Source organism: Ascaphus truei, chromosome 3 (genome assembly GCF_040206685.1).
Source record: "Ascaphus truei isolate aAscTru1 chromosome 3, aAscTru1.hap1, whole genome shotgun sequence".
Lineage (NCBI taxonomy): Eukaryota > Metazoa > Chordata > Amphibia > Anura > Ascaphidae > Ascaphus > Ascaphus truei.
Genome location: NC_134485.1, coordinates 63955752 through 63974685, shown reverse-complemented (window position 1 = coordinate 63974685; position 18934 = coordinate 63955752). Strand labels below are relative to the sequence as shown.

Genomic DNA, 18934 nt, shown 5'->3' with positions numbered 1-18934 from the left:
AACTATGAATATAACAAAGGCAGGGGCGGCAACATAATCAACTAACGAGACGTCCAGAATCTGCCTGTAAGCCCTAGCAACAAAGATTGCGTCAGCTTCCACCAATCAGGGAACAGCTTGTCTCTGCTCCTGTTAGCCAACGGGCAGAATCTTCCAGAGGTCTCAGCAACAGTCGACGCCCCCTCTGGTATGTATTCATCCGCGCCGCTGTGCGTGAGACTGATGATATTGTTTTCTTAGAAAAACGCCCCTCGTTTAAAATAATCGCTCACGAAAACTCGTAGCGAGCGAAGAATCTGGTATGGTCTTGTTATAACCGTGCATACTCCGCCCTGATCCGCGGGCTACGTTTTCTTGCTGGCGCATGAGCACCATTATGGCGTGGGTGTGATGAGTCACTAAGGGTATAAATAAGAGGCGTGTGTCGCACCTCACATTTATACTCGACAGCATATTGAAGAGAGAGATTCTGGGAGCAAGACACAAACCAATTTCATTTCGCGTGTTTGGAAGAGAACCAAAAGGTACGTTTTCTGTTACCCATTGCTAGAATAGTTAAAAAAAATATATATAATTAACGTATATCCTATTTTCGGACTTTCTGGTTACCTGAAGACCATCACTATCTTGTGTAAGACTTGACATTTATTCCGTTGTGACCTAAATAGCGGGTTTAAAACGTATAGTTTTGGTTAGGGAATACATGTCTCGGTTAGTCTCTTCCCTGGTAGGTAAGGGTTAACTAAACGACGGTTATCCCCAAGGGCCTTGAGACCTCCCGGAAGAGACTAGCGCTTATGGACCCTGGGACTGTGTTCCGGTTTTAGTAAGCAGGGCTGTAAACAACTTCTACAGTTGCCATATTCACGAGTCATTTTTTTTCCCCGTTGACACTCCTTTTTTGTTAAATTTGTTTTGGACATCATTGCAAACACAAGCACTTATTTTCCCAATTACTGGTAAATACAATATTTAAAGCAGCAAAACATTTTGTTTAGACGAAATCGGGTTTGTATTAGATATTGAGGTTTTTTTTTTTTTTTTTCAGCTCTTGCAATTTTAATGGTTTTAACGCATCCTTTGATTTCTATATCCGTGTTTAACCCACTTCCCCACCAGTGCAAGATCTTTGTAACCCATACACTGAAGCTGCCATTATGTTAGGATTTTTACAGATTTATAACTGGCGCACCAAATGATTGCCAGCTTTGGTAATGTAGAATTATAACGTTGTCACATGCTTTACATAAAAAATGGAAGGGGAAAAAAAGTCATATTCCTGCTTTAAGGCATGGGTGCGCAAACTTCTTGAGCTGAGCTGTCAGGTAGCTGCCGAGTTCATGCTTCCCTGTGGGGGAAAAGCGCGGGGCCTCTGTAACCGCTGTACCCCCCAGTCTGTGCACTAGTGCTTTAAAGTAATGAGTTATATAATACTTGTGCTGAACGCTGCTAAATGTGTGGGTACAGGTAGACTGTAGATGTATGCAGTGCATTTCTTAAGAGAACTAGCTTAGTGCACACAATACTTCAGATTAAGTGTAATTGATGTTCTGTTTAACATTGAAGAAAGTTTGGATTAAAAAATATATTCTTGCGGATTGTAAAATGCAATGAGGTTTGAGTAGAAGACTGAAGGTATTGACAATCCTTTGTGGTAAAGTTAATTAATGTTTGCTTCTTTAATAATTAACACAAAAACAATCTTGCTTTGTAAATGTATTTTACCCTTGTTTGAAGCAGTGGATCTCTGGATCTGAAACACATTAATTAATAAACTCCGGGGACCCCTGCTTCTGAAAAACTTGCCACGCTTATAGTGCTGGCGACATGCCCGATGACGTTGCCACCAGCGAAAGTTATATAATTTGAAATGACACCGCTTGCCACAAGGCCAGTGACGTCATGAAAGGGGGCAGGCCGCAGTCTCTGGTTTAGACAGTCACGTGGCGACTGTCTCTAAAAAAAATCAAATAGACCCGGCTTCAAAATTTTTGGTTGCTCTTTGCCCTGTAGCCACACACAGCCCAGCTGGAACTGCTATTGAAATGATTTAAAGCTCCTGTTACACCAGCCAATCCTTGCTCCCTTGAGTGACTGGGAGCTTTAAACCTGCTGAGCTACTACTGGCACCCCCTATGGGGGCAAGTATCTCTGGAAGCAGAGGGTCACTGGAGCTGAAATTAATGGGGCTTCAGCTCCTGGAGAAAACCGGCTTTCCACCAATAAATATATATATATATATATATCTATATATCTATATATCTATATATCTATATATCTTTAATAATTACTCTAGTAATTGGAATGATCTGAGAAACCTCTGTTTACATGTACAGAAACCGTCAAAGAAAGGGCAGCACCCTCACTCAGTTTAGTAGTTTCATCCAGATTTGTATCAAATGGTACACATGGCTTTGGTGCTGTTTCAGGCCCTACGTTCGTCACTCTTACCTGAGGAAAGGGCAGTGTATGGGCCTGAAATGTTGCTTGCTGTGTGTGGTATGTTCCTTTCTGAATAAAGGTAATTTTTTTTTTAGCACCAGAGCCATGTGTACTGTGATACAAATCTAGATTGAACTACTAACCTGTGAGTGATACCTTGCTATAGGATAGATTGCTGCCCTTTTGACTTTTTTTTAAATTATATACAGTTGAGTGCAGTCAACTTCATGGTGGTTGTGCACCTCTCCCGCTGAAGAAAATGTTTTGACGCCATGCTGTTGTATTTTGGGACGTTGTTCCCTTATTGCTTTCTATACATATATACATAATTTTTTTTTAATATTTACTAATAAAAGTAAATTTTGATTCATTTTTCTCTGTAGGCGAGGATGCAGATCTTTGTAAAAACCCTTACTGGCAAAACCATCACACTCGAGGTAGAGCCAAGTGACACTATTGAGAACGTGAAGGCTAAAATCCAAGACAAAGAGGGTATCCCACCAGATCAGCAAAGATTGATCTTTGCCGGAAAGCAGCTGGAAGATGGCCGAACCCTTTCTGACTACAACATCCAGAAAGAATCCACGCTGCATCTTGTGCTTCGTCTGAGAGGTGGTATGCAGATCTTTGTAAAAACCCTTACTGGCAAAACCATCACACTCGAGGTAGAGCCAAGTGACACTATTGAGAACGTGAAGGCTAAAATCCAAGACAAAGAGGGTATCCCACCAGATCAGCAAAGATTGATCTTTGCCGGAAAGCAGCTGGAAGATGGCCGAACCCTTTCTGACTACAACATCCAGAAAGAATCCACCCTGCATCTTGTGCTTCGTCTGAGAGGTGGTATGCAGATCTTTGTAAAAACCCTTACTGGCAAAACCATCACACTCGAGGTAGAGCCAAGTGACACTATTGAGAACGTGAAGGCTAAAATCCAAGACAAAGAGGGTATCCCACCAGATCAGCAAAGATTGATCTTTGCCGGAAAGCAGCTGGAAGATGGCCGAACCCTTTCTGACTACAACATCCAGAAAGAATCCACGCTGCATCTTGTGCTTCGTCTGAGAGGTGGTATGCAGATCTTTGTAAAAACCCTTACTGGCAAAACCATCACACTCGAGGTAGAGCCAAGTGACACTATTGAGAACGTGAAGGCTAAAATCCAAGACAAAGAGGGTATCCCACCAGATCAGCAAAGATTGATCTTTGCCGGAAAGCAGCTGGAAGATGGCCGAACCCTTTCTGACTACAACATCCAGAAAGAATCCACGCTGCATCTTGTGCTTCGTCTGAGAGGTGGTATGCAGATCTTTGTAAAAACCCTTACTGGCAAAACCATCACACTCGAGGTAGAGCCAAGTGACACTATTGAGAACGTGAAGGCTAAAATCCAAGACAAAGAGGGTATCCCACCAGATCAGCAAAGATTGATCTTTGCCGGAAAGCAGCTGGAAGATGGCCGAACCCTTTCTGACTACAACATCCAGAAAGAATCCACGCTGCATCTTGTGCTTCGTCTGAGAGGTGGTATGCAGATCTTTGTAAAAACCCTTACTGGCAAAACCATCACACTCGAGGTAGAGCCAAGTGACACTATTGAGAACGTGAAGGCTAAAATCCAAGACAAAGAGGGTATCCCACCAGATCAGCAAAGATTGATCTTTGCCGGAAAGCAGCTGGAAGATGGCCGAACCCTTTCTGACTACAACATCCAGAAAGAATCCACCCTGCATCTTGTGCTTCGTCTGAGAGGTGGTATGCAGATCTTTGTAAAAACCCTTACTGGCAAAACCATCACACTCGAGGTAGAGCCAAGTGACACTATTGAGAACGTGAAGGCTAAAATCCAAGACAAAGAGGGTATCCCACCAGATCAGCAAAGATTGATCTTTGCCGGAAAGCAGCTGGAAGATGGCCGAACCCTTTCTGACTACAACATCCAGAAAGAATCCACCCTGCATCTTGTGCTTCGTCTGAGAGGTGGTATGCAGATCTTTGTAAAAACCCTTACTGGCAAAACCATCACACTCGAGGTAGAGCCAAGTGACACTATTGAGAACGTGAAGGCTAAAATCCAAGACAAAGAGGGTATCCCACCAGATCAGCAAAGATTGATCTTTGCCGGAAAGCAGCTGGAAGATGGCCGAACCCTTTCTGACTACAACATCCAGAAAGAATCCACCCTGCATCTTGTGCTTCGTCTGAGAGGTGGTATGCAGATCTTTGTAAAAACCCTTACTGGCAAAACCATCACACTCGAGGTAGAGCCAAGTGACACTATTGAGAACGTGAAGGCTAAAATCCAAGACAAAGAGGGTATCCCACCAGATCAGCAAAGATTGATCTTTGCCGGAAAGCAGCTGGAAGATGGCCGAACCCTTTCTGACTACAACATCCAGAAAGAATCCACCCTGCATCTTGTGCTTCGTCTGAGAGGTGGTATGCAGATCTTTGTAAAAACCCTTACTGGCAAAACCATCACACTCGAGGTAGAGCCAAGTGACACTATTGAGAACGTGAAGGCTAAAATCCAAGACAAAGAGGGTATCCCACCAGATCAGCAAAGATTGATCTTTGCCGGAAAGCAGCTGGAAGATGGCCGAACCCTTTCTGACTACAACATCCAGAAAGAATCCACGCTGCATCTTGTGCTTCGTCTAAGAGGTGGCTGTTAAGGCTCAATAAACAGACTTTGCTTCATATTGCTAGTAGCAGTACTTGTTGTGTTGCACTATATTGTTTGTTTCACTATAAGATGTTAAGTCTGTATAGGCTAATAAAGTTTTTTGCACATTGCACAGTTTTTTTTTTTATTGCAACTTAAAGATGAGAATACTTATCTGGTAAGTCAAGGCTGCTCGCTTGGTTAGCCTTTGCACAAAAAATCCTACAAATATGCTCCATGACACCATCTCCCAGTTACATTATTCACATGTAATCCGTGGGTTCCTAAAGCTAAGAGCCGTATGGTTGGCTCCACAGGACCCCTTGCAACTTTTAAGGTAAATGGTGGAGGGGCTACTGTTTGGTTAAAAGACATGTAAAATAAGTTATAGTCCTGGTTTGACAATTTGTCAGTCCTAATTTTTATATGTACAAAACTTTCACTCCTTGACCCATACAATTGAAAACAAAGGTGTTTATACTTGTTTTCAATGCTTGTCTGCACACATATTTAAAGGTGCTGTTAAACTTTACCTGGGGTACTTTTGAGCCAAACACTGTTTTCAGCTACAGACACCCCTAATGCCAAGTTTCTTCCTGGTGACATTACTGGGTTTAAATCTTGGGGCAAACAAAATTGCTGTCAAATCTCAGGACAATAGGAAGCTTAAACATCAGTTGTGGCTTCCTGTTGGACTCTGATTTTAAGCCCCTTAAAGTCAGGAAGTAATACTAGAAATGTCACCATTAACTATCTTTGGAGCTGAGGGTTTCCCTTTAACTTTAAAAAAATAAATACATTTTCGCATCTTTTCACTGAGTTTTCAAGCTTTGGTGTGCTGAAGGAAAATTGAATTAATTCAAAGTACAATGGCCAGCAACTTAACTTACATTTTGATTGAATTATTGAAGGAAATGTACCGAGGCAAAAACTTAATTCAGATATACATTTTACTTTTCAAGGTTTTGTAGGGTTCTATGCTAGATGAAGTTAAGGTCATGATCGTTTTATATGAAGCGCCAACATTCTGCAGTACTATTTGGGTATATGGATTTGATAATTACATAAACCGGTTAATACAAATAAGGACAAACATGAATGAGGTCCCTGCTCGTGAGCTTACAATCTAGAGGAAGTTATTTACATATTATACTTATCACTCATTTTTCTGTAAACTGGTTTTACAGGTGGTGCTGAAGCAGTAGGTGTGTGAAAATGGGATCAACAACTTTTACACACTGCTTCACAACTTAAATATTTTCAATATTTAAAGTTGTTTATGCTGTATGTAAAACAATTTGGGTATTGTGCTGGATGTGAACAGGACATAAAACTTATCACATACAACTTTATAGGAATATCATGAGTTTGGTGCAGCACATTTCTATAGTCTGGACTATACCTGTGAACTCTCCTCATACCTTTCTCTCTGCTCCCTTCATTTCATTATGCCGTCCTTGTTGCTTTTCCTATTTGCTGTTTCCTCACGCCTTGGTTAACTTTTCTATTCTGTCTCCACTCTCCTGTCCACATTTCTTAATCTCTCCTTCGTGCCACCTATTGTGCACACACTGCACCACTATTTACATACCTTGTTCCTAGCAGCTTCTACACTACTCTATAAACCCCCTCTTCTCATCTTGCTGCTCCTGATATTGGACATGCCATATGCATGCCTGCTCTATCCCATGCCTCACTGCCTGCTAAGGATGTTTACCCATCTAACTTTAATACCTATTTCTTGTCTCCCTTATCTATTCCCTTCTGTGCCCTCTGCAATGTCTGCTCTAACTAACGAAGCTCTGGTTGTATGCTAATGAACAAGAGACCACGGAGTCTCCACTAGTGCTCAAACCACAAACGGCACAGACATTCCATGTAGTATCAAATGCTGTTAAACCAGAGCAAGAGGGTAATAATATGTTGCATGTGAGTATATAGGTGCGGGTAAAAAGTCTTGATGGTAATTCAGTTAATACTGAATCCCTATAGCACAAGTTCATGCATATCTGCACAGCACAAAACACTTCTCAGTCCTGTTGGCGATCCTAAGCCCAATAATAGTCTTAAAACCAGAATAATGAATCAATTGTGATAGTAGACAATAGTACTCGCTGGGTGTGACCATCTGTGTAAACTCCAGATCGCGTGCGACTCCTGCAGAGGTACATAACCAAAGGGATTCCTACGAGATCCAGCTGGAGCCAAAGAACCAGAAGAGCACCGCAGCAGAAAGTGCTGTAAAACAAGGTAATTTAATCCAAAGAGAAAGTACACGGTAACATACAGGTGGGCCAAGTGATCACTTGGCCCACCTGTATGTTACTGTGTACTTTCTCTGGATTAAATTACCATTTTTTTACGGCACTTCATATTTGGTCCCCACTTTTTGCTACGGTGCTCTTCTGGTTCCTTGGCTCCAGCTGGATCTCGTAAGAATCCCTTCTGGTTGTATGCTACCTCTTCTGCTCGCTCTCACGCTCTTCTCTAATACATAACTGGCTCACAAGATGGCTGCTGTCTCCTATGGGTGTCTCACAACGCCCCAATTGTTGAGGTCGAGGGGTAGGGCACATCCTGTTGCCAATATCTGCTCTACCCTTTGCCTTCATCTGTTTCTCTCTTCCATAGAGTGGGTAGACGAGCTGGACAGTGTAACCTTTAGTGTGGCAGTTATCTACAATCTGCTGACCTCGACAGCCTCTACCTCCTTTCTCTGAGTCCCGACTTTACTTCTTTCCCCTCATTCTCATCCATTTTTTTTTTTACTGGGGGATTTCAGCTGTCATATTGTGACTATCCCTCAGTCTCCTGGGCATCTTGCCTTTTCTCATTTCCACAAGTGAACCAATTCCTACACCCACAAGGATTGTTATTTACTAAACGTTCTGTTATTTACTAACACTGTTATTTACTAAACGTTCTGTTATTTACTAAACGTTCTGAATCCTCCATCTCCCTTTTTCTACTCTGACCATCACCTATCATTTACCACCACTCCCCTTCACCCCCCTACCTGTTCTACTTGCTACTCTTGACCATTGCTCCATTAACCCCTCTTTCTCTGAACCTGGCAATTTTGTCACCTCTTATAGCTATCCTATCCCCTCTTGATCTATATGCCCCTTCTTGGCTTCAGTCCACCTGCCTGTCCCTTTAACCCACTACTATGGCATAATTCACAAATGCATTTCCTTTGCACCTCCATTAGCTCTTCTGAATGCCTTTGGGGAAATCGCATTCAGGAGGAGAAATTGTAAAGTGCATAAAATCAGCCTGTTTTAACAGCACTTGAAGGCCAAACACTACTAGTTCAAGCTCATCAACACTCACAAATTCAATCACGCCGTATTTTCTCTGTATTTGATTCCCACCCCCTCTCTTCCTTAACACGCCAACCACTTGAAAGGCAAGGTGGATGCTATCCACACGGAGATGCCTTCTCTCCTATCTGCTTCTACCTAATCCTTTGTCCACACAACTTTTTCTCCTGATTAGTTGGATGTTTCTATTCTGTTTTTGTTTTCCATTTCTACCACATGCCCTCTCAATCCTATCCCCTTACACTTTATCAGAACTCTTACTCCCGTCTTATTACAGTTCACTGAAGTAGCGAAATGATGTACATGAAGCCAAATCCATGGTCTATTTATTTTTTCTTCTCCACTGTTCGATCTCTGCTGAGTTCGATACTTTCGATCACCCTCTTCATATTCTAAACTCTCTAGGAATCTGCAACAAAGCTCTAGCCTGGTTCTCATACCTCTCCCATTGCATGTCTTTTGTCTTCTGTGGATATGTCTCTGTGTACCACAGGGTTCTGTTCTGGGAGCTCTTCTTTCCTCTCTACACACTATCACTAACCTCACCAACTCTTTTGGTCTTGGATATATCTGCGTATTATCTGCATAGAGATTATATCTATGCACTCTTACCCTCACACTTGCAGTACAGTACCAAGTCTGCCATCCATTGGAATATTAACCAGGAGGCAATCTGCCGCCTTAAACTTAATATGGCTGAAACTGACCTGTTTCCCCCTAAGCCTGGCCCAATATGCCCCTTTATCTTCATTGTAAATGGTTCTACCATCTATCCTTGTAACCAAAGCATGTTGCCCAGGAGTGACATTTCACTCCTCCCTTCTCCACTTGCATTCACGGCATGGCTAGAACATATTGGTTACTTCCTGTGTAATATTGCCAAGATCCGCCCTTTCCTATGTCGCACTACTGCTGAAACTAACGCATACCCTTATCCTCTCTCGTCTGGATCATTGTAACATACTGCTAACAGGCCTCCCTGCCGCACAACTTTCTCCTTTGCAATCTAGTCTGATCTTATTTGTTGCACTTAGTGTTCTAGAATTCCCTCACTTTCTTGTAAAGTATTAAGTACAGCTGTGGATCCTATATAACTAAAGATTATACACATGGTGCAACAAATTGATGGGTAACCTAGGCCAGCGGTGCGCAAACTGGGGGGCGCGAGACTGCCGGCGGGGTTTACAGAGTCCCGCACGCTTCCCGAAGGCCATGATACTATAGGTTATTGGTATTTGTGCTTCTGTTTTTTTACACGTCGTGCTGATTCATTGGCCTACCAGGACATATTATCTTGCACATAACTTGCTGTGAGGATACTATAGCATATTACTTAGTGCTATTTCTAGACCCCTAACGGGGATCCAGCACAACGTGTTATCTATTTCTTTTCTACCTCTAATACTCACCATTTCCAGTCTGGTTCCATCTCATTTTAATAGATATCAATAAATGTATTTTAAATCTATCATACACACACGCACACACACAGGACCAGACTATTTCTCTTGTACTGCAACACAACTACTTAATAGGGTACTCCCTTTACAGACATTGAGTGCATTATAGAGGGACTTATCTGTATGATAGTGTCTATACTTAATACAGTGTCTTTTCTCTTTTTTTTTGCTGTTAAGTAATTTGCCCTTTTTGCACCGGTCTGTATTTATGACCGCCTGGTCATATTAGGCAGAGCGGGTTCATTCATTTCTTGCCTTGTTTAGCGTTACGTGGAGGTTTGGATTAAGGGAGAGGGAAGTACCTGTGGTCACTCAGACTGTAGGGAACAGGCCAGAAGAAGGGGTTAATTCCCCGAAACGTTGCCCCCTTCTACTTGTATTTCATTTGTTTCCTCCACATTCTTTATTTTTCCCTTTCATTCCCTCCCTGCTTCTGTTTTCCCTCCCCTTGTTATCCACATTCCTTAGCCTCCAGTGTACTTTTTCCCCTCAAGTGTTATTCACACCTATAATAGTGTTTACATTTGCATTCTCCATCCCGTAACATTTGTTTGTGTATTTATCTGTATACACATTAAATATATACCTTTTGCTCATCATTAATTCTCTGTCTATTGTGTGCTAGGAACCATATATTTTGTATTGGTATTATTTGGGAGGGTTAAGGGCCCCCCTTGTTCCCGTTGCACCTTGCACATTCTTATTACTTCTCACTCACTGAGTGCTGTCTACTCTGTATACCGTCTATGTTATAACGTTGTATATGTAGCGGCACCATAGATCAATGTACTGAGTGTAATGTGCCAGTTTTTTTTTAATTTCAAACATTTTATTAGGTTTTTCAATATAACACGAATCACACAAATAATACTGTTAATGAAGAGAAGTAATAATGTTAAAAAAAAAAACAATACAAGGGAATACACGGAGACATTGACCAGATTGAATATTTGTAGGTATAAATAAAATGGTTTGATTGGACTGATATCGGAATTACAATGTAATCCGGTCCGTCCATGCCATGAATGGATTCATAATCACACTTCTATACAATACTGGCTGACTACCGACCAATCTATTCCCTTCTAGAGCGGTGCCCTCTGTCCCCCCATTGGGGGGGCTGACAGACCCCCCCCCACCCACAGTCCAGCATAGTTGCTTAATGTGCTAGTTTTCAGAGAATACCACTGTTTCCTCCCCCCATCCAAGTTACAGGTTGGCTTAAATTGGTGCGCAAGTGGTGCCCATCAATGTACCTTGGATCTGGTGGTATATGCAATTGTTGAACAGAAAGTAGTTTCTGGGTAATACAAAATCCAGTAATTTTAGTACAAAGTGGTTATGAGGATGATGTTGGGTACTTGTGTACAGAAAGTGTGGGGAAGCCTCTATGCCAAGCTTGTGTGGGATGCTTGTGTATAAAGCCTCCACATCCAGGCCTACCAGAAAAGTTTGTTCATCAATTGAGACCCCATCCAGGCTCTGAATTACATCCTTGATGTCCTGGAGGTATGAGGGAAGGCTCGTCACAAAAGGTCGTAACACTTCATAGACATAGATGCTGGCATGCTCAGTCAAATTTCCCAGTCCAGAAACAATAGGTCGTTCAGGAGGAGGAGACCTATGCTTATAGACTTTGGGAAGACTGTAGTAAGTCGCTATACATGGGATTTTGCCAAGTCTGAACTTGTATTCATTCTTGGCCAAATCTTTATGGCCCAAGCCTTCTTTCAGTATAGTTATGAGATCCCTTCTGAAAGTTATAGTTGGCTCTGTGGCAAGGACTGTGTACCAATTAGTGTCAGACAGTATTCTGAGGTTTTCCCTGATGTAGTCATCCCGTCATAGGACAATGATGTTACCTCCTTTGTCAGAAGGTTTGATGACCACATCAGGGTTATCCTGGAGTTTTTTCAGTGCATTTTGTTAGTCTCGTGTAAGGTTGGATACAGGCGTATGTCGTGGTGTTTTTTCCAGTTCCCTGGTGACAGCCATAACAAAAAGTGCCAACATTGAAGTTAATTCTATGGCTCGAGTGAAATTAGATTTTGCTCTTGAGTTTAGTGAAGGGTGCCTCGCCAGGTGTATGTTCATTTTACTCCTAAAAGGGAAATTGCATCTTGTAAAGCCTGATATTTTCATTGGCCTGAGTCATTATCATTTTTTTCAATAAAGAATTTGTATAGCAATATTTTTTACGCAAATACATTTGTATCCATGACTCACTCAAAACAATTGTAAGGGGCAGTTGGTGAAAATGAGAGGCCTTTTCTGAGAATATCAAATTGAGTCTCAGTTAGTATAAAATCCGATAGATTAATGATCTGAAGAGTCCATGGGTGGGATTAATATTGGTCAGTACCTCGGTCTGGACTGCCTCCTCCCCTTGTTGTCGCTCTGGGCCCATCGTTTCTGATCTCTTAATCTTCCACTGCCCCCCCCTTCCCTTCTTGTTGGCCTCTTTCATATACAGGAGGACTTGGACTGGAGTGCTCTAAAAAAATGGCCTGGTGGTGGCTGTACATGATTGGTTTGTGTGTCTATAAGTTCTCTATCGGGTTCACTCTCGCTGCCCGACTTTACCCATTCAGTGGAGGAGTCGTGTTGTCTTTTGAGTTGGTCTTTTTTTTTTTTAAAGGAAAATTAAAGCGAAAAACTGTACCTTCCTGAAAATCTTTAGCGTCAATGGTGAACTTTTTTTGTTTACGTTTCTTTAGTTCTGAATGGAATCTATCAATATTATTATTGGGCGCGTTTCAAGGTCATTGAAGTCTGAATGTGTCTTCCAATTGGGAATGTCACTAAACTGTTTCTCAATTTTCTTATTTGTAACTGAGTTTCTTTTTGTCATGGGTAATCAGTAGTTGCATGAGTTTTGGAACAGCCTAGGAGTGTGGCTTACCATAGTTTGGTGAAGTCCTCATCATCAATGAGGTCGGAAGACGGGGATTGACCTAATCCCCTCAGTACCAGATATAATTTTCAAAGCTATTAATTTCCCACCACATTTTAGATTGAACTGTAGAGATAGTCTAGAGATTGGAAGAAATTTCAAGTGGTAAGTAGGAAGAATGTACAGAGACAGTAGGAAGGTGTTCTGGTAAGTGTGACTGCAAGGGGCCAAGGTCCATGTTTGAACTGTATTGTTTCAGCCACGGAGCTAACCATATGCTTTGTTAATGAGGTGAGTGTTAAGATGGTGTCTTAAAGCTGCAGTTCAGTCTTTTTTTTTTTTTTTTTTTTAATTTATTTTTTTACTTCAATAGTTTTATGTGTGCAATCTCTAATTACCTAAAGAACTGTATAGCTGCAGGTCAAGTCGTTCTCCATGTATTGATAGGTCGAAATTTGGTGACATAATTAGTGAAGGGATCTGTTTATATTCTGCTTGTCTGTCAGTGGAAGCTCATGAATATTCATGAGCAATCCTGCACTGACATGTGCTAGAGGGAGGGCAGGGCTGACAAAGGGGTGTGCCAGGGCTTGTGACAGGACATGAAGGGGCATTGCCGTAGCAAATGACTGTTAAAATAGAATACAAGAAAATTGGTCTTTCAAAGTTGTTTTTTTTAAAACAGAAATTGCTAAAAGTATTTTTTCTTACTACAGAACTGATTTATTAAAAAAAACACACATGCAGGATATTGACTGAACTGCAGCTTTAAAGATGGATATTGAGGGGCATGGCATTCTAGAGGTGTTGGGGCAGTGAGTGAGAGGTTTCAAGTGGGAGAGGGCTTAAGATACAAGAGGGGTAGAGAGAAGACATCCTTGAGCCGAATACAAGAGACAGAAAGGTGTATAGTGAAAAATTAGGGCTGAGTTATAAGGAGCAGAAGAGTGTATAGCCTTAAAAGTGAGGAGAATTTTGTGTGCGGAATGGGAATTGATAGGAAGCTAGGAGAGTTGTTTCAGCAAAAGCGATGCTTAGACAGATTTAGGAGAGAGTAAAGTGATTTCTAGCAGCAGTGTTTTGGATTGAAAGGAAGGCTGGACTGCAGAAGGTTACAATAGTCGAGACGGGAGAGAATGAGGGCCTTTGTTAGTTTTAGCAGTAGAGTAAAAGTGATAAAGGTATATCTTTATATACTTAGGTTTAGCCCCCGCTGCAGCTTGACTGTGGAGCAAGGGAAACGGTGCTGCAAGGGGTATATAACTTAATGCACAAATAGACAGACAGAACCCCTAATGATAGCACTCTGTTTCAGTGTGATATGGTGATTAATTTAAAATAACTTTATTGAATGACAGTAACGTTAAAATATTGGGGTTTAAAACAAGGATTAAATATAACCAAGTATTACTTAATCTATTGGATATGTGTGTCCAAGAGATTGTACAATGGTATTATAATGTCCAGTGTTAGGATGGTTCACTGGCCCTAGTGTTCCTCATATGGAGTGAATGGGCTAGAGGTCTCTGTAGTTATGCCGGCAGTTGGAACCACAGATGAAGTGCCCCAGTGTGATATACTAGCTGGTGCTCTTTTATATGACCTGTACTACGCTGTATAAGTGATGCAGCTAGTAGTACATTATAGATTAGATAGAGTCAAATCTAGGTCTGAGTGCACCTACTGTTGTATTACTGACGCCACCCTATATAGATGGTGGTATATAGGTGTAGGTATGTAGTACTTAGTACATGTACATCCCAGGTGTTTGTTGACCGGGGTGTAGTGAATGCTAGTATGGATGATACAATACTGGTAAGTATAGTGGCACTGCTGCAACTACTGTATATGCAAATACAGAGTTTGCAGCTGAGTACTGTGCCTTGTAGGGTGTGTATACCGGTCAAAATTTAAAGACCTTTCCCTAATTGGTGCAGTAATCCTCATTTGTGGTTATTGTCTGGCACTCCAGAGGTTAATAGCTGGTACAGGTGCCGTTTGCTTGTATATAATGCCCTGCGAGCTCAATGCTGTGAGAGGGAAATAGCATTCAGGCTACCTAGATGGATATTGTAGTACATTGCCAGATATGATTGTGCCGTTGAAAGTATGTGACTGCTGAGTCCATTGGGTCTAATAGCAGTCCTGTGCATTATAATACCATTGTACAATCTCTTGGACACACATATCCAATAGATTAAGTAATACTTATTTAATCCTTGTTTTAAACCCCAATATTTTAACGTTACTGTCATTCAATAAAGTTAAATTAATCACCATATCACACTGAAACAGAGTGCTATCATTAGGGGTTCTGTCTGTCTATTTGTGCATAAAGGTATATCTTTGCAATGTTGTGGAGGAAAATACAACAGGTTTTAGCTACATTTTGAATGTCAGGGAGGAGTCAAATGTGACCCTTAGGCAGCATGCTTGTGATACTGGGTTAATGATAGTACTGCCAAAAGTAATGTAGAAGGGTGCAGTAGGGCCAGGCTTGGGAGGAAGTATGAGGAGCTCTGTTTTTGACATGTAAAGTTTGAGTCTGTGAAGGGCCACCCAGGATGATATCGCAGAGATACATTCAGAGACTTTGGCCTGTACAGCAGGTGTAAGATCAGGCGTTGAAAAGTAAATGTGTCATCAGCATAGAGGTGATATTTGAACTCGAGATGTGATAAGGACACCTAGAGAGAGTGTGAGGACCCAGGACATCAGAGCGATTGACAGAGGAGGAGGGCGTGTTAGCAAATGAGACACTGAAGGTACAATGAGAGATGTAAGAGAAAATCAAGGGTAGAGTTCTGTTATGAAAACCAACATTATGGAGAATGTATGTGTATACTTTGTTATATAGTGCCATTGGTGTACGCAGTGCTTTACAAAATTGCAATACGGAGACAATAAAATATGAACAATGGTGATAAGAGAAGGAAGTAAATGACCGGGCAAAAGTAGGCCCTGCCCCGAAGAACTTACAATAGAAACACATACACACATCAAGGCTCCAAGTACCAGGTCTCTCCCATTAAATCAGTCTATATAGTATTTGGAAGTGGTGCTATGACATTCCAGACTCATCTCCCGTCAACAACATTAAAACTGGAATAAAAGTATAGGAATGAAGTACTCCAATAATTAAGCAGCATTTTATTCAACTGGCCCTTAGCCACTTATTTCAAAATGACTGGACAGCAATAAGGAATCAGTGTTAGTGACATTTGAAACGTGCACTACTGGATACTGCTTTGCAGAGCGCACACTGGGTGTGCTAGTACAATGGACACTACTACACTTGCCCTTCTTTGAAAACCAAATAGGAAATTTCTCCAAATATAGATGATTTAAAGGGTATTTCTTTAAAGTATAACACGTGTATTAATGACTTATTACTGGACCTCACCATAAAGGGGAGACCGAGGTAGCAGACCCTGGAAGGACAAATCTGCCTTGTTTTTAGGACAAACATTTTTTTAAATATATATTTTTTGTAATCCTTTTAGATTTTTGTATTTTTATTATTTACATTTGGTGCTGTATTTATAATGATCATTTTTGAAGTTAAGTGGCTAAGGGCCAGTTGAATAAAATGTTGTTCTTTTAATTATTTGAGGTTCTTCGTGTGTGTGAAAATTTTTTTTTTAAATGTAGATGTATCTGTACCGTGTTAGCCGAGCTTAATAATCAACAACAAATACTTGATAGCTTTGTTAGCCACAGAATGGTATAGTGTTTGTTTTTGATTATTTATATCTATCTCTATCTAGATTCATAAGCATATACACAAACAGATGTGTAGAGATACACACAGACATAGATATGTTGACAAGCTGACATGCTGACATGCAGAGATACACAGATTATCTCCCTCACTCTTCCTATTGCAGTCCCCTACCCCATACTTCTCTCTTTGAACTGCTTGCGGAGCACAGTTTGGCCATTATGATCTTTAATCATCAGCCGTGACTCCCCAGCAAGTCTCCAGGTATCCTGGTCCTGAATAGGAGAGAGCTGCAGTAGTTACTGACATGGCTGGGCAGCTATGGGGTGTACAGGGAGACATTTGCCAGCAAGAGGTTAATAGCAGTCTGAAATGTGAATTATTGCATGTAGTGATTGCTCAGTGTTCGTATCTGTGTTGTAATTAGTAATTGTGCCACTTTTAGGTGTAGGGCCTTTCTTGATATTGTCTGAAACCTGCCACTGACTTAAATAGCAGTTTTCAGCCAATAGCACACACCAAAAAATATTGATTAAGGCTCTTCGTTTAAAATAATAATCCCAGAAGAACAAGGCCATTAATGCTCTGGATGGAGAAACTGAAGGCCCTAGGTATAGATGAAGGCATTGAATGTAAGGAGTTCTGATTTTTTTTTTTTTTTTACCAGAATAGGATTTCATCCTTTATTTTTCCATGCACAATGATTCTTAATGTTGTTGTTTTTTTTTTAATGCCTTAAACTGCAATTAAAATGGTTACTCCTTCTGACTTTGTTACTTTACAAAGATCAGAATAAAACCACCTCTCTCACTGCTGGTTCTTTAAAGTTTGCATGAAAAACAGCTCCTCCTAGAATTCTGAACCAAATGGGAAAAAGCAGCTGTGGTTGCAACTGTAATGCAGACATTGGTGTTAACCCCCCCCCCCCCCCCCCCAAAAAAAATAGTAGCATATGCAGAAAAACTGATTTACATGACACAGTGGAAACAAGACCTTGGGGGAGACACTAGAAAATGAAGACTGGACAGCAATAGTTACAAAGAGCTCAATATGTATGACGGTAAGGAAGAACGTGTATAAAGTTTTAATGAGGTTGTATCTCACCCAGGTGAAATTATCTAAATTTGTTCCAAGATCCTCCCCATTGTGTCCTAAACAATGTGGGGGTGAGGTAGATCTCTTACACATGCTGTGGTCTTGCCCTCGGGTACTTCCCATGTGGGAGCAAATTAAAGATTGGCTTCAGAGAATTTTTGGCCTCACAATCCCATTGGACCCCTAGCTGTTCCTTCTAAACAGACCAATAGAGGGGATCCCCAGATCACAGGACAAACTAATAGCGCATTACGCAACAGCAATGAGGTGTGCAATCACAGCTTTATGGAAACGAGCTAAAATCCCAACTATTCCTGTAAAACATACAGAACACCTACAAGCTCATATTGAACCCCAAATATAACCACAACATATATATATAAGTGTCAAAGAGGAGTGCTACTGATCATGGCAATATATATTTAAAACCAGAGACAGAACATGAAACACAGACAGCTCAGTGCACATCCAATGAAACTAATACATGGTACAGTGCCTAAATATATATGTATAGATATCTTTAGAATAAAATGGTCTTTTAGTTTAACATTTTGGCCAAAGTTTTGTAAGCCCCTGAGCCACTACACGTCAGACCACATCTCAAGGGTATCTAACACTAATATAAATTCTTAATAACCTGTGCATTACCAGGAAGAATGATTTATAATAAATCTGTCAAAATTAGTTGCATAGTTCTAAGTCTGATTGAAGCTCGTATTAACCTGTACATTACCAGGAAAAGCACTCTGTATGAGATTTGTCACAATCAAACTGTAAGCAAGCAAGATCCCCTGAGAGTGGGAGATGCAATGGAGTGAGCTTTTAACCATTTAAAAGTGGGCGGGGGTAAGCTTACAAACTAAGGTAGGAGAAGCCACTCTCCAATCAGTTAAGACCAGCTGAACAAGAATTGTAAAACATACAGAACACCTACAAGCTCATATGGCAATATATATTTAAAACCATAGACAGAACATGAAACACAGACAGAGCTCAGTTCACATCCAATGAAACTTATGCACAGTATTCCTGTAATCAGAAACAGAATTTGGCTTGTATGCAAGATGGGAAAAAATAAGAAGTTTGGTTAATGCTCCTAGTGCTAAAATTTCTAAAAGTCTGGACTGTGTGGTTAGCACAAACAGACATCCCAGGGGTGGATGGTACTACAATTGTGCTATGATAGTCTCGGAAACACGTTCTCCGCTAATCAAATATAATAATTAAAAAAAGCTAGACAAAGCAAGAAGGCATTAGCCGGTCCGTTGGCTTTAGATCAGTGGGTTTGGCCACGTGGGTGACGTGCTCTAGAATTCTTGGAGAAGAAGTGTGGAT

General features: G+C 41.0%; 1 protein-coding gene across 1 annotated transcript; it reads left to right on the top strand.

Annotated features, from left to right (window-relative positions):
• The first annotated feature begins 367 nt into the window (after window positions 1–367).
• LOC142491500 (polyubiquitin-C) lies at window positions 368–5238 on the top strand. The gene is made up of 2 exons (XM_075594165.1): window positions 368–524; window positions 2826–5238. Exon 2 carries the CDS (start codon window positions 2832–2834, stop codon window positions 5115–5117), a length of 2286 nt encoding a protein of 761 aa, XP_075450280.1. The 5' UTR covers window positions 368–524; window positions 2826–2831; the 3' UTR covers window positions 5118–5238.
• The last annotated feature ends 13696 nt before the right edge of the window (window positions 5239–18934 follow it).